At 40.2% G+C, this 17,748-nt stretch overlaps 1 protein-coding gene across 1 annotated transcript in view; it reads right to left on the bottom strand.

Annotated features, from left to right (window-relative positions):
- Positions 1-1,037: 1,037 nt before the first annotated feature.
- The window catches only part of LOC123501739 (glycosaminoglycan xylosylkinase-like), a 35,741-nt gene continuing 19,030 nt past the window's right edge, over positions 1,038-17,748 (bottom strand). The window contains exon 2 of the mRNA XM_045250745.1: positions 1,038-1,213. Within this exon, the coding sequence (XP_045106680.1) occupies positions 1,038-1,213 (176 nt within the window). The remainder of the gene's footprint in view (positions 1,214-17,748) is intronic.

Below are 17,748 nucleotides of genomic sequence, written 5' to 3'. Positions count from 1 at the left end.
ATCGCAAACGTCAGACTTATAAGAAACCCCCCCCCCAACAACAACTTAAAAAAAAAAAAATACTGGAGGGCAGTTCAACTCAGACTTCAGAGGGCAGTGCGGGACTTATTTATGTAATTTTTCGGGGATAAAAAATTTGGGGAGTACTATTGTCTCTCCAAAACCTTCAGACCCTAAATTAACAGATGGCATAGTTTACTTTTAGATAATTAAATACCCTTGCCACCAGGAGACCACTTTTAAATGGCTCATACTGTTGCGTCATAGCATGACTCAATTAAGCCCTACACAGTACATGGTCAGGCGTCAAGAGGGGAGGTGCTTCATTTAACTTTCTACTTTTCAGAAATAACGTCCTTACAGACATAAATTGACGAAAATTAGAATCAGAAACTTCAAGAAGAAGAGAAGACAAGAACAAAACAAACACACATATCATTGCGAGACAGCCAGACCTTGAATCCTCGCCTCCCCTCCCCTCCGTCACGCATGCTATCTTCCCCTCCTATTGCCAATTCTAATAAGACATCAGATAAAATAGTTAAAAAGGATAGAAGCTAAATGTCTAAGTCTATCTCATGCTCTTCCATCCATAACAATTATTGATCCCAAATACTAGAACGAATTCACTTCTTCCAGCTGTTCTCCATTTAATTTTGCATCCATCTTATCTCTGCTAAGAATTTTCCTAATTTACTATATTACATACAGAGAATGCTATGTATAGTTTTAATGGTTTCTTGCAGCTTCCCTTATTTTCTGATGTTCAGATTTCACTAACAAAAACATCCAAACATACTGAAAGACAAAGCTGAAAAGGATGATCTGTCAAACTGTGAGTATACAAAACACATTTTGCAGAGAGAAACAGCAGGAACTCCATCTATATCATAAGCACTCAGAAAATCAGGACTAAAGAAGATATATCATGAATAATTCCAAGAACAGGTATATCATAGTTTAAGAATGGAGGTGCAGAAAAAAAAAAATCATGTGGTACTGAGTACTGCAATGGTATAATAATAAACCATAACTACTTACGGAGCAAGCTTAGTGGGTCTGTATGTGCGTTTCCAAGGGTTATGCAGTTGCATGAGAGGGAGGTGGGGAGGCAACCACAGCATTACTGCACTCTCCAGTAGTGCACCATTATCACACACAGAATTGTTCTTATTGCAGTATTGACATACTCCATAAAAGCAAATTTCTCCTCCTGTAAAATCAGTGTGCAATGTCTTGTACATTAACAAATACAAATAATGACTGGACAACACGAAATATATAATAATGATGATAAAAAAAAAAGCCATATCTGCAAACATTGAAATCACTGAATTCATAGGAATCTTTATGACAAATCTAAAAATTCAACAAGTGGCATGAGAGTTGTTATGCTAGCAGTGGTCCTGTTTATCCAGCATATAAAAAAAAAAAAATACTGATGCATATGCAATAAAAAGATATTACTTAATCTCATTTTGGTGACACTCTCTGTCCTGAAATACTAAAAATAATAATGATTAGCAGTGCACGGTTAACAATGAAACATCTCAAAATTTTTATTTATTAATCCATATACCTATATGTGTATAACAATTACAAAATAGTCATTATCATTTTAGGGAGCCCATTTAAATCCAAGATTTTTAAGCACGGCGCGAAGGGACAGCGTGTTTGCTGGGGAAGCACCTGATCACACCTAGTGGCCGTATCAAAAAACTATATCAGCCGCGCAACTTGATTTTCTTGACATTGTGATATTCTAAATAATCTCCGTAATTTGAAAAAAAATTACAAGTACGTTTTTTACCTGATGGTACTTCAAAATCGCAGTCTAAACACACACACACACACACACACACACACACACACACACACACACACACACACACACATATTCAACCCTCGTTTTTTCGAATTAAATGGCGCAGGCACTGGTCCAGATAATGAAAAAAAAAAAAAAAACGGATAAAACAAATGAGTCCTTCGTTTACCAAATATAGCCATTTGTCTCAGACTTTTGAGAGAAATGCAAAATTTAGCCTATCTTGGTTCCCTGACTAATTAAACACAAACAAAACCTAATTTAAGTTAACCTAACACTAAAACTAACCTAACAGTAATAGCCGAGGAAATGAAAAAAAAAAAAAAAAAACAATGGGCGTGAAGTACTGTTATTGTACTACCACAACATGCAGCCATATCATGCGATGCTGGCTGTGTCTGCATCTCCAGCTTCATCCTACAAAGTAACATTAAAAATACATATTAGTTGCAGAATCACCACAGCCACTCATCGTTCCCCCTGAAATTCTTTATATCAATTTATGTGCCAGCTTCCTAAATGCTGCATATACCACTTCATAACGAAGGCATCTACTGCAGTAATCCACTCCTTACATTTTCCCTTGGTGCACCTTTACAACTTTTACTTGACGATGCATCCATAGAGTATTTGGTAGAACATTATACCATATTATCTTTTGATTTACTAATGTCCAACACAGTTTGCATGGTCACACCGTACTCCTCACAAACACTCGCAACTTTAGCTCCTTTTTGTAATATCATTATTAATTCCAGCTTTTAAGTCACAGCTAGGGCCACTCACGTGCTCCTAACATCTTTGGAAGACATAATTAAGAATCTGAAAAATGCAGAAACTTGTTCACAGATACCAGATAATACACAGTGTTCATTACCATCAGCCGAACTTGTTTACAACCGCTTGCCGCAGCAGTGCCCTCATCTATTGGTGGTTTCTGGAAGTACGCAAAGCACGCGTTCATTGAATTAATTTGTTGGTTGTCCAGACACTGTCCAGATAAACCGAAATCCGGGTAAATGAAAGTCAAGAGTATACAGTGCTCGTCACATCGTTATATATATATATATATATATATATATATATATATATATATATATATATATATATATATATATATATATATATATATATATATATATATATATATATCTCTCTCTCTCTCTCTCTCTATATATATATATATATATATATATATATATATATATATATATATATATATATATATATACATATGACACGATAAACAAGTAAAAGAAAACATGCTAGATACTATTGCAACTTGTTTTGTTTGTGTACGATTTACAAAATTTGTAATAAGGTGGCGAGTGGTGACTGCTTGCCTGTGTTGTGGAGTCACCAGATTAACACTCATGGTGGTTTGTGATGCCAGGTTGGTTGGGCCTGTTGAAGTGAAGTGCTAGTTCTTATGCATTTCTGTTTGAATGTTGCTGTGCAATCGAGGATAATAATACTACCCTAGTACGAGAGAGAGAGAGAGAGAGAGAGAGAGAGAGAGAGAGAGAGAGAGAGCCGCAGCTTAAGTGCAGAAACCCCTATAAAACCAAAATTCCCCAATCACTTGATTTTTGTTTTCATTTACCGGTCATCGGAAATCTACAATTTCATTTCATTCTTCTTTTGACTGAGAGCATATTAGTATGAAGTGGACTAGGTTTCCGTCTTGTAGTTGACATAATGAGCAAATTATTTCATCAGCGTAGTAGCGAAAGTCATGTAAACAACATAGACAACCGATCGCACTCTCTCTCTCTCTCTCTCTCTCTCTCTCTCTCACTTTGAATAAGGGAATAGATTCCCTTGTTCACCTCTCGCTCTGGCGGCGGCAGCGGGCCTCATTTCGCCCATCTTTCTCTATACTTTTTCTCCCACTCATCTTCTAACATACTTTTTTCCTGCGGCGTGTGGGGGACAGCTGGCGTGCCATGCGACCGATGATATACCCCGGTATCCTCGGGTAAACGGGGAATCGAGTCCCTTATTCATCTCTCGCTCTGGCGGCGGCAGCAAGCCCCATTCCACCCATCTCTTTTCTATACTCTTCTTCCCAGTCATTATCTCTTTTATCTCTATTAACACATCTATATTTTACCTGCGGCGTGTGGGGGACAGCTGGCGTGCCACCCGATCGATGATATACCCTTGCGATCCCGGTATCCTCGGGTAAACGGGGTATCCAGTCCCTTATTCATCTCTCGTTCTGGCGGAGGCAGCAAACCCCATTCCGCCCATCTTTTTCTACACTCTTCCTCCCAGACATTATCTCCTTTATCTCTCTTCCTTCTCACTTTTCCTTTTTCTTCTTTTCACTCCCTAACACCTCTTACCCCCTACAACCCAAACTAACAGCACCACTCCAGGTGTCAGAGTGGCATCACCGTCGTACTCTCATTCACGGGGGCGGGGTCGCGGGTTCGTTTCGCAACCATACCCTTTTCCCCCTAACCACCGCCCCCCACCAAATTGGACCATTTAATCGTTCTTCTTATCTCCATAACAGGTTGATCTCTCCAGGACGAACCAGAACATCAGAATCTCAACCACGAGCCAGCCAGCAAAGGAGATGGCAGACACCAGCAGACACCACCATATTCACTCATCACATTAATTTTTTCACAAATAAAAGTTGCACATCCCCCCCTCACCAACCTCGCTAATAAAGTTATATCATTATCCCCCAATCCCCAATAATTCACCAATTCTACTACTATCCGTGGTTCGGAACCCACGTAAAACTGTAGGTCCCTCCGCCATACGGATGTACGCGTACTTCTTACTTCATCCTCTCTATTTGTCATCCTTTTCCCTTCTACTGCATCATATTCACTTTTCCGCCTTCAAGTTGTTTAGTGTTTGCTGAAGGACACGAGTATTTGGCCGCCATTTCCGTGGAGGTGCGGGGCCTCGCTCTTTGCGTGTGCTCGGTGTTGGTGCGGTTCCCTGGTCTCCCCCTAATCCAGCCTCAAGACTCAAGAAAAACCAAGAAAGTAGAGTAGTACATCATCACAGAAAATCATCTTTCGCCTGGGTCAAGTCCCAGTGACTTTACTCTCCTTTCTTATCACCCCCCCTATTCTTCTTCTATCCCCACTTGCCCCTCTCCATCTTTTCTTTTTAATCATCATCATCATCTCTCTCAAAGAAATACTTGTTCATGTTGCAAATTACTGCCTTAGATTGGCTATGGTCATATGGCGAGTTAGCAGTACGGTAATACTCTATAGCAAGACTACATACCTGTGAGGTATGGGTCCTAGCGGCCAGCACTAGGCAGGGTCGCACTTCCCTACTAAGATGCCACGTTTAGGATGGGGAAACACTTTTCTATAGGAGACAAGCCTTAATTTTTTACTTCAATGGCAACGTAAAAAAAAAAAAAAAGGAAGTTTTTCGGAAGTAATTTCAGAAACGCACCAGTTTATATAGAAAACAGTGAGGAGAGAAAGAAAGACAGAGATAAGATGTAAGGAGATGGAGTGGCGTTAGAGAAAAAAGGCAAGTGGCAATGGTGTGGAGGTAGTCTACTCTGACACTGACGATCCCTTGTCTTTCTTCTCTCCTTTGTAATTGGAGGAATGTCCTTCAGGCAGTCTTTAAATGTTTGTTAAAGATGCCACTGGACCACATGGGAGTTGGCCATTACAAGTTGGGGAAAGGCAAATCTTTACTTAATTTATTCCTGGAAAGGCAAATTTTTATTACTGTACACTTCTTAGACGATAATGAACTTTTATTTCCAAATTGAGTGTAGAATATCAATCAATAAATCATGGGGGACATACGTCAAGGGATGCGTCGCCTCGCCTACCCTACGGCGCCATTCCACGGGGTTACGCCTCGTGAGTCTCCATGCAGGTTCCCTTCCCATGATAAGTAACTCCTAGCAGGAGGCATCGACTTGCTGCAGCCATGAGTTCTGTGGACGTTCCCTTGGCCACCTCCATGCTGGGTTATCTCTTTCGGACACAACCCGATATGCAGGATTGGCTTCCAGGTAGCGTGCCACATGCCCATATAGTCGCAGTTGGCATTGACGGACTATGCTGGTAATCGGCCTCGAATCAGTCTCACGGAGCAATCGCTGATTCAACACAGTCATACCAGCGGTACCCCATCATCCTGCGAAGGCATCTATTACCAAAGACATCAATTTGCCTCTTCAGATCGGTGTTTAGTGTCTATGTCTCATAACCGTAGAGTAAGGGTGCATGCAAAGAGAAAGCATGTTACCAGCGCGATGGTTTCCAGTGCGGGTCAGCGCCGGAAACCAGTGCAATAAGGTGTTTACAAAGGACGCAGGTAAGAAGCTCCGACCCGTTCCGTGAGCGACAGAGATAAAGACAATATCTGTCATAATGATAATGATAATAACAATGATAATAATAATAATGATCACAAAAATTATGATAATAATAATAATAGTAATAATAATAATAACAATAATAATAACAATAATAATAATAATAATAATAATAATAATATAATAATAATAGTAATAATAATAATAATAATAATAATAATAATAATAATAATAATAATAATGATAATACTAATAATTATAATATTACTACTACTACTACTACTACTACTACTACTACTACTACTACTACTAATAATAATAATAATAATAATAATAATAATAATAATAATAATAATAATAATAATAATAACAATTATAGTAGAGGCAGTAGTAATAGTAATACCATAGTAATAACATAATAATAATAATAATAATAATAATAATAATAATAATAATTATTATTATTATTATTATTATTATTATCATAATGAAAAATAATGATGAAAATGGTATTAATAATAATAATAATAATAATAATAATAATAATAACAAAAATAATAATAATAATAATATTATTATTATTGTTATTATGAAAAAATATAATCAATTAATTATAATCGTTATTACTATTAATAATCATAACAATTGTTTACCTTCACACATTAATTCCTGGCTGATTTCGGGTCACAGCCTGTCCACCACATTCCTAGTGGTGCTTACTCCAATGATTTCACAAACGCTCTCTCATATACTTTGCATATCAGGAGCTCAATATCATCCTGCTCTACAGTCAGTAGCGTCTACCTGCGTGGATTGAGCAGGCAAGATTGATCCGAGCAAACCAGAAAGCGGGTTGAAGCAAGTTGCCTTCGCCGACCAGCTAGAACCTGCTTCTTCTGTGCACGTCTACACTTGTTTATATGGTTTAATTCTTGGCGCAGGGGTCGGCGCCCTTTGCCCAAGCGGGCAAATTTACTTTCTCTGTGCACGCATCTTAAGACAGGAATCACCAGAGACTTGAAGATCTGAATCTTGGTCAGTCTGCAGTCTACACAGCTACCGACAACGCCATATAGCTACTTGTGTTAAGCGAGTCCATAACGCCGTGGGCCAGGCAATCTGCCGTACAACTTCCTGGCTCGACCCACCGTCATTATGCACTACAATACAAAGGTATGTGAAATTTTCCGAGATCTCAATGTCCTCGCCACACACATGAAGAGACTACTGTTTCATCCAGTAAGCCTCCAAACACCTGAACCTTGGTCTTGAGCCAGGAAACCTGGAGTCCCAGGGGCTTCATTTCTTCGTGCAGTACCTCTAGAGCCATTACCAGAACCTCTAGTGACTCAGCAAAGATTACTGCATTATTGGCAAAAACAAGATATGTAATCTCAGTATTGCCAACAGATGCTTCACAGTGACTGGTCTACAACTCTGCCTAGTACCCAGTCCATGTAAATGATGAAAAGTGATGGAGCCAGCACGTATCCCTGCCTCACTCCCATATTCACTGGGAAGAAGATGGATACGCCCCCTCCACACTTCACAGTACTCACAGTCCCTTTGGTGCCCTGGCACTCGAGGGACTTACACGGTCGGACCCCCAGCAGAACCAGATCGGGATGGTGTAGAATAAGAAGGATTAAATTATCTAAATATTTTTTGCCTTATTAAAAGAGAATAAATTACTGAAAAAGAAAAAGATGATGTTTAAGGGTCTCACAGATAAACTGCTCTCAGTAATGGACAATTTGCGGTAACAGACAACCCCTCACCCCTGAAGCGTTTATTATATATATATATATATATATATATATATATATATATATATATATATATATATATATATATATATATATATATATATATACACACACGAGTATATACAAGGGTCTTCCCTTTATGCGCTAGGAAGGGGATCGAGAAAATGCTCGCATATATCGAAAATGCAGTAATCGAATACTAGAACCTCTATGTTATAAATAAGATTGGGACCAGTACCCGCCACGACTGATCCCCGAGACCCCCCTATAACTGGCCCGAAATTGATAATTCCTGAAACATAAAACATTATTATTACAAAGCTCTTACATACAGTGGCTGGACAGTGAGCTTGCAGGTGAAGTTAGGGTTCATGAGCTACTTTCACAATATTATCCCTAGAACGAGGCAATGCCTGCTTCACTGCATTCTTTATGGCATCTTTACATTTCACCACGTTACAGACTGTGTACTCAGAGTGAAATCTGCCTACTTCATGGAGCTTCTCACCTGCTTAAACCTTGGTTAAGATGTCTAGTTTCTCTTAAAGCGAAAATATTTTACATTTCTTGATAAAGCTTGCCATCCTTCAATATACCTGTAACACCGTTCTCTTTCATATTTTTAGAAGGAACCATATTCACAAACCTAGAAAGATCACAAATATTACGTATCACCAACTTAATAAGATCTTAAAAATATAATTATGCTTAGCAAACATGAAATATGAAACGGCAACACACGCAAGCTGGAACAACGTTGCTGGACCAAAACACAAACACGGCGTCGAACTGTCTTGTTGGTTCTTTGTTATATAAGATAAATGAGCAGATTTAAGCCCTGAATATGAAGTGAAGGATTTCACCTGATATATAACGACTCACATACATTTAGATCTTTATTAAATCCCAATATTTTGCATTTAAAATCTTTGATCTTTGCTAGTAAGCTACAGACCAATTCTGCTGTGACTTGTGAGATGTAAACATATATCTAGCATATGGCGTTGGCAGTGTCTTCAAGAAAGTAAGAGACTACAGGACTATAATCATTATTTTTTTGTATGCATGTATGCATGTATGCAAGGTAAGTATGTTAAAAGAAAGTGCAATTTTAATTGTTAGAAAATGTGTCTTACTTCAAAGAGTAATTGCATCACAATGAAGAACTCAATTATGCTCGTCTGTGACAAGATCAAGATCATGCACATCAACTGCGTTTGGTTTGGCTCGTACAATGCGTGGTGCATGGTCACTTGGCAAATTCTTCCTGAGTCTCACGCTAGCCAGGGTAGGTAAGAGACATAGGTTCTGAGCAGCTCTGTGCTGACAACTAGCCAAGGCTTAATCTCAACAAGTGTTCATGTATCACCCCAGGACAAGCTTCAAGTGTATTAGACAACAGCACAAGCTGGATGATGCTGATAAGGTAATGCCTCTGGCAAAAGAAGCGGTCCAGCTGGATTCCAACCCTGCCATCACTGGCTCAATACCACCAGGTGAACACATAAAGGCCTCCACCAATCAACAAATGCATCAGAACACCATCTCCTGGTAAGACAAACAAATCTACCAAAGCAGCATGTACAACGCGCTCCTACGCTTCTGTGGCATCTTCTACCTGTCCTCACTGCTGGGTCTACTAGGCCCCCTCACCTGCCTCCCACCCACAAGCAAGTAGTGCTCATACGCTTCCTGGATGGCAGTAGGTGCTTTATCCACATAGCCAAGACCGTCTAGGGCTGTGTATAGTTCCATCTTCGCCCAAAAATACATAAAGCAAACTTTGGCCATCACTAGTGGTGGCCAGGGAATCAAGTTTGAGATGGCTAACCTTGAGAACCAGGAGCAACCCCAGGAGTCATTAACCCAACAGAGGAACTGGCCTATTAAGTGTTGGGTAGACCGCAACGATGACCCTACTTACGACTTTGGTAGGATTTACTCTGTTTCTCCCGAACTGATCAAAGGTGACATCATATACCAACTGACAGTACTGGATAGTTGCCCTACCCTACTTGTTGACAGAGACGAACAGGTTGTACTTAACATAGCCTTACAACCTAAGTTCCATGGACCCCTCCCTGAAAAGGTGGCCATAGGGAGTATGGTGTACCATGTTGGGCCCCCACACCCACCCAGTCATGTACTGCATCCACTGTCTCTTGTTTGGCCACAGAAACATTTCCTGCAATGGGCGTGCCTGCTGCAGGAAAAGCAGTGGCTTCCATGACACTGACGGGTGTGCTAAGGAGGACCATTGATTTTTTGTGATCCCAGCCACCGTCCCACCTCTAATCAGTGTCAGGTTCGCTTCCAGGCCGTGCAACTGCAGGAGCTGCAGTACGACAAGGACCACTCACTCTTAGACATCAAGAGGAAAATGGGAGATATCATCGGAGGAACATTTCTACCACAAAAACCCCTACTACAAGGACACCTATCCTCCAAAGCAGGACACCCCCAACCAGCTCATGCAAACCTCATTCACCTTTGTTCAACCCGTGGCACCCACCAAGCTCCCCTCACTACAGCTTCTACCCTCCAGGCTCCTGCTTCAGCATCCACCCTTGATCCTACTCCTGTTCCCACTAAACCCCTTACCCCAATTATAAACGTAGTACTCTTAGCTGCCCAGGGCACTACTAACCAAACCCAGCCACCCACATCTAAGTCCCAGCGGACCTGCAACCACACCACGCCACACCACTAGACCCTCCTTCATAACGGAGGGCCCATACAGAACAGACACTCCTGAAGATGAAGAATTCATACCCCCGGATCCCCCTGAACTGGTGCCATCCACCAAAGGCAGCTTCACTCTCACCTCGCCCCCAGCCCACAGCCTCACAGCCAGCAGCCCAGCAGCCCTTGACCTCGCTTGGTAGTGCAGGCTTTGTATCCTCTTCTTCCTTGCTTCTGGCCCAGCATACTTCGGGTTTTGCATGGCCTGCATTTATTAAGGGATTAGCACAACTAACACAGGAATTCATCAACTATCTACTTTCACGATGCAGCTTCAGCAAAAGCCTCCTTCATTGCCTGCCAGGACTCCTCTCCTTCATTACATCCCTTCATTACATCACTCAGGCAGTGAGTGATCCACTTGCCTCCCACTTTATTTTCTGGAACGCCCAGTCATCGTACAAAAAACTTTCAATTTTCAAAACCACGCTCTCCTCATATTCGCCTCTTGTTATAGGTGTCTGTGAGACATGGCTTACAGAGCCAATCTCGCCCTCCTTTCCAAACCAAACTTTTTACAAGTAGGACAGAGACTGAAGAAGGAGGAGGCAGCCTATTTCAACTGTTCCACCAGTCCCTTCCTTCCAGCCCTCTTTCTATCACTCCATTTCCAGGTGGTAGACTAGAGTGACTGTAACCTTTAACTCAGGCCCTCTTAATATTCAGCTAATCTACAATCAGTGCTTAAACATTTCCCTTCGGGATTTCAACACGTGTTTTCTAAGATTCCTTCCCCAGCCCGTCGTGACTTCTGGAAACCAGCCCTCCCAAGGAGCCGGAGAAACCGTTCAGGAGCATCACACTCAAGTTTCCTTGCTGACAGTGATTCCCTCTCCCTTTTCACACCTCCAATAACAGCTCTCCAACCATACAGCACTTGACTGACATTCTGGGCGGCTCCACCAATCCCAACCTGGCCTTCAAAACCCTCAAACTCACCAGTACCTTCTAACAAAAGTCAACTTACTTCCACCACATCTAACTTGAAACAATGACCGCCGCATACTGCGCCTTTGGAGCACTAGAGGAGGCTGTAAAGTACAGCCTGCACGGCCCCAACAAATCAACAAGAAGAAGAACAAGAAGTTCTTCCTGACTGGTGTCATTCTATGTGAATTATCAGTAAGTATGACCTATTATACATAAGTACCTTGAAAGAAAGAGTTGTTTTGTGGTGTAGTACCTATCATCACTTTGTTTACAGCTGGCCTAAACCCTCGGAAGGCTTATGGACCTGATGGGGTCTCTCCTATTGTTCTCAAAACTGTGGTTCCGTGCTTGCACCTTGCCTGGCCAAACTCCAACTTTGCTGGAAGTTTGCCTACATTCAGCCTGTTCCTAAAAAGGGTGACTACTAATCCCTTAAACTACCGTCCTATAGCTTTAATTTCTTGCTTGTCTAAAGTTTTTTAATCTATCCTGAATAGGAAGATTCTTAAACATCTGTCACTTTACAATCTTCTATCTGATATCCTGTATGGTTTCCGTCAAGGTCGCTCTACTGGTGATCTTCTGGCTTTCCTTACCGAGTCTTGGTCATCCTCTTTTAGAGATTTCGGTGAAACTTTTGTTTTCGCGTTAAACATATCAAAAGTTTTTGATAGAGTCTTGCACAAAGCTTTGATTTCCAAACTGACCTCCTACGGTTTCTATCCTTCTCTCTGCAACTTTATCTCAAGTTTCCTTTCCGACTTTTCTATTGCTGCTGTGGTAGACGGCCACTGTTCTTCTCCTAAATCTATTAATAGTGGTGTTTCTCAGGATTCTGTCCTGTCACCCACTGTCTTTGTATTATTCATTAATGATCTTCTTAACCAAACTTCTTGCCCTATCCACTCCTACGCTGATGATACCACCCTTTCCACGTTCTTTCAGAGACGACCAACCCTTCAGGAAGTCAACAGATCATGCAGGGACGCCCCAGAACGTTTGACTTCTGATCTTTCTAAGATTTCTGATTGGGGCAGAGAAAATCTATTAGTTTTCAATGCCTCAAAAACTCAATTCCTCCATCCATCAACTCGACACAATCTTCCAGACAACTATCCCCTCTTCTTTAATGGCACTCAACTGTCTCCCTCTTCCACACTGAAAATCCTCGGTCTGTCCTTTACTCATAATCTTAACTGGAAACTTCACATCTCATCTTTTGCTAAAACAGCTTCTATGAAGTTAGGCGTTCTGAGGCGTTTCCGCCAATTTTTCTCGCCTCTCCAACTGCTTACTCTGTATTAAGGGCCTTATCCACCCCTGTATGGAGTACTCTTCGCATGTTTAGGATGGTTCCACTCACAGTTTTATTAGACAGGGTGTAATCAAAAGCTTTTCGTCTCATCAACTCCTCCTCTGACTGACTGTCTTCAGCCTCTTTCTCACCGCCGAAATGTTGCATATTTTTCTATCTCTTATCGCTATTTTCGTGCAAACTGTTCTACAGATCTTGCTAACTGCATGCCTTCCTCCTGCGGCCTCGCTGCACAAGGCTTTCTTCTTTCTCTCACCCCTATTTTGTCCAACTCTCTAATGCAAGAGTTAACTAGTACTCTGAATCATTTATACCCTTTACTGGTAAACTCTGGAATTCCCTACCTGCTTCTGTAATTCTGCCTCCTTTTAAGGGGGAGGTATCAAGACATTTGCTCCCTAATTTTGGCTAACGCGTTTCTATCTCTTGTAGAACCAGCACCCAAGTGGGCCTTTTTTTTATATATTTTTTTTGTCCTTGGCTGGCATTCTCTCCTACATAATATATATATATATATATATATATATATATATATATATATATATATATATATATATATATATATATATATATATATACGGTGGTGCCTCGCGATAACAAACCCAATTGTCCATTACTCAGAGAAGTTCGTCTGAGAGATCCTCAACTTCCCATTCCCCTTCTCCCCTTTTCGATAATTTGTTCTATTTTAATAACGCAAAAGAATAATTTGAACATTTAAACCACCTCATTCTACGCTCAATGCTTAAATAAAAGAGTTAATCATTATTTAAGAGTTCATCATTATTTAAGAAGAACCCAGTTATAAAATTTATGTTACCAAGAAGAGATGAATTAAAGATGTAACTTCCCTTCCTAACCTCTCTAATCTTCTTACCCTCTATCTCTTTCTTTCTTTCTCTCCCAGTTTCAATATAAATTGGTGAGTTCGTGAAATCATTTCCAAAAATTCTTTGAACTTTCGTTGCACAGCACTGTTGAGATAGAAATCAAGCCGTGTTCTCTATAGAAAAGTCTTTCCTGATCCAAAACATTGCATTTGTGCAAGGAAGTGAGGCCAAGTGCCAATACCTCTAACACTATTGTCCTACTGCAAGCTCACCATATGGTCACCGTCAGAGTTAATCTTAGGCAATAATATGCAACATGAACAAGGAGAGAGAGAGAGAGAGAGAGAGAGAGAGAGAGAGAGAGAGAGAGAGAGAGAGAGAGAGAGAGAGAGAGAGAGAGAGAGAGAGAGAGAGAGAGAGAGAGAGAGAGAACATTGAACATTTCTTATAGCTCATAAGTTATACAAATGAAGCAGAGAGAGAGAGAGAGAGAGAGAGAGAGAGAGAGAGAGAGAGAGAGAGAGAGAGAGAGAGAGAGAGAGAGAGAGAGAGAGAGAGAGAGAGAGAGAGAGAGAGAGAGAGAGAGAGAGAGAGAGAGAGAGAGAGAGAGAGAGAGAGAAGCAGTCCTGTTGTTACTTTTCGCCAGCACTTGGGACATAATTTGCTCATTATATCATCTAGAACAGCGGTTCCCAACCTTATTTGTCCCGTTCCCCCTTTTCCAGTCATTGTTTCACCTGTGGACCCCCTACAACGAAATAGGTTAAGCCAAGAAAATTAATAAAAGATTTTTCTGCAAGAAATGAATATATTAAGGTAAAATGCCTTCCATTGTTATGCTGATTAAGATGTAGGCCTATTTATATGAAATCAGAAAACATTCCGTTCAGCACTTTTTGATTTAAGTAAAACACATAGGAAAAATGTTATGTTAATGTTGTTATAGTTGTAGGTATTGTGTGCAAAAACTATCTTTATAATATTTGCCCTTTTTTGAGCTTGCAAGCACATGTATGAATAAAAAGAATCACAAAAACTGTATGAATACAACAAAAATCACAAAACAGCAGTGAATGAAACTTTTCATTGGTTGCGAAAAAGTATGTCACTTTATATTTCTCAATGGGACTTTTGTGGTTGTTTTGAGCAACCAGCTCATGAATCCTTGGCTCAGTGGCAGCCAGTGCACACCTCAAGTCATCTTCCACAGACAGCTTGTTCCTTGATTTTGTTTTTATTGCAAGTAATGAAGAAAACCCACTTTCGCACAGGTAGGTTGAAGCAAAAGGCAAAAGAACTCGAACTGCCAGATCACTTATTTTTGGATATGATTCCATCATTGAACACCAGAAGCTAGACAAGGAGTTTGACTGGAACACATTCTTGGCTGTTGAATCATGGAGAAGCTCAATGAACTCTTCTTGTGCGTCTTCTAACACATCATCAACCTGACATAAGAAAGGATTTTTTGCTAATCCTGCATGCTGAGGGCTCAAGTCAGGAAAGTAACGGCGAAATTCATCATCTAGCTGAGACAAGTGGTCCATGATTTCCTTGGACAAGGTACTTGAAAGCTGACCATCAGCAAGAACTTCATTCAATGATGGAAACATCATAAATTTTCCTACACTCACTCTCTTCTTATACAGCTCCAATTTGGCCAAAATGCATGTATTGAGTCACAGTGGCTGAGCAAGTTTGAATCCTTTCCTTGAGTCTCAAGTTCAGCTGGTTGAAGATTTCAAATATGTCCACAAGATAAGCAAGGCGGAGCTCAAAGTGTTCTGATTTCAATATCTCCAACAGGTCACATTTTTCTGTACATCAAGAAACATTTCAACTTCCTGGCGAAGAGAGAAGAAGCGGGACAAAATCTCCTGCAGACAACCACCTGACGGATGTATAAAAGAGCAAGGAACTATGCTCGGATTCCATGTCATGACACAGTTGCTGGAACAGTCTCGTGTTGAGGGCAGAGTTTTTCACATAGTTCACGACCTTGACAATACCAGTGAAAATTGTGAGAAGCCCAGAAGGAAGCGATTTAGAAGCCAGAGCCTCCCGATGAATGAAGCAGTGCACACCAACTGCATTTGGTGCTTTGGATTTTACTTTTGCTTGAAACCTGACCTCGACCCAAGCATGGCTGGAGCTCCATCAGTTGTGATTCCAACAAGATTATTCCAACTCAAACCATGCTTGTCAAAAAACGATGACACAGCATTCATCACATCAGTGGCCGTACTTGATGTTTCAAGATTTTGACAGCAAAGAAATTCCTCCTTTATTATGCCTTTGAACAGGTATCGGCAGTATACCAACAGCTGGCACGCCATTGCTACATCAGTGGATTCATCGACCTGTATAGCAAAAATGGGGGATGCTTTTATCTCTTCAATAATCTGATCTTTCACATCACCTGACATGTCCCTGATTCTTCGCTGGATAGTATTATTCGAAAGAGATACATCACTTAGTTTCTGTGCTGCTTCTGCTCCAAGAATCAGTCTAACCATTTCTTTTGCACAAGGTAGGATCAATTCTTCAGCAATTGTGTGTGGCTTTTTCTTCCGTGCTACTAAATAAGCCACTCTGTATGATGCTTCCACGATGTTCCCTCTCTTCTCTTGGAAGCTACCAGTCGCATCAAGTTTTTGCCTCTTCAGTTCATCAGCTTTCCTCTTGAAAAAATCCTTTTCCTTCCTAGCATACTCAGGGTGGCATTTGGTCAGGTGAAGTTGTAATTTTGAATTATTGCACTTAATATTGCCATAATAAAATAAAGGTTATTTATTCATTTTCTCTCTCATTCATATATCACGTATATTCATGACACTCGTCATTTAAGGAGGCAATAAATCTTCCTGTCATCTCGCGAGCCACTCATGACCATCCCAAGGGCCAAATTTGTCACATGGACCGTGAGTTTGACACCGCTGATACTGTTAGCTAATGTAGAGCAATTCTAACATTTAAGCATTCAGTTTTAAGGATTGTGAACAGTAGTATAAATTTTATTCTGAGCCGCATGTCTCCTAATTCCAGTATAATAAATTTAAAAATAAGTAGAATCTCTATGGACCCCTTGAAATTCTTCCATGGACCCCTTGGGGTCCATGGACCCCTGGTTGGGAACCACTGATCTAGAAGAATAAAAAAACTCAACTCACTACCAAATTACCCTTAGTTAACCCATACACTGTTTAGTATGTACATGTATGTACCTCCTTGAGAAGTCGTACTAAGTATTTCATAGTACGATTTTCTTTCAGAGCCTTTGTACATCCTTGAATTTGCTTTGTATATATAAGATTTGTCACTAACAGTAACAAAAGTTTATGACAAGTCAGAAATGAATCTTTGCATATATACATATATTTTTGCTTTGTAGTTATCATAAAGTGAAAACTTAGTAGGAATTGAAACACACTTAGGGATTATTTTGTTTTTTCCTAATGTATAGTCATCATGCATGTACTGTTGAACCTCGATAACGCCGACCCTGATTAAATTGGATTTCACGTTAAGTCAGACTCTGACGGACTCAGGGACTTAAGTCCTAGTTGAACTGTCCGCCCGTTTTTTTTGTTTTTTTTTTCCATTTTCCTATATTACATTTTTTATTGATTTTTACAAATAATCTAATTCCAAAAACAAAACAAAAATTATTTGTAGTTTAAAATTATACCAAACAAAAGTCAGAGTTCATACCGATTTTGTGAAACTTTTTAGTGTAAAAAAAAAAAAACATTTCAAAATATTCGCTCCTAAAGATTATTCATAATTTCGTCCTTGTTTTGGTATTTGTATTCATCTGATTGACATTAAATTTTCACACATGATTTTTTATTCAATGGTGACTTCCTGGAGCACGATAGGATGATAATGTATCATATCCCCACTTCTCTAGAACATATTATTCACTCGTACATGAGGGTTCAAAAGGAGCTACCATCAGCGTCACGGCAATCTGCCGTTTTACGACTAAACTGGACTGACTGGACACTCTCTGAGTAGTT

Source organism: Portunus trituberculatus, chromosome 9 (genome assembly GCF_017591435.1).
Source record: "Portunus trituberculatus isolate SZX2019 chromosome 9, ASM1759143v1, whole genome shotgun sequence".
Lineage (NCBI taxonomy): Eukaryota > Metazoa > Arthropoda > Malacostraca > Decapoda > Portunidae > Portunus > Portunus trituberculatus.
The sequence above is the reverse complement of the archived record's forward strand: the minus strand, read 5'-3'. Positions and strand labels throughout refer to the sequence as shown.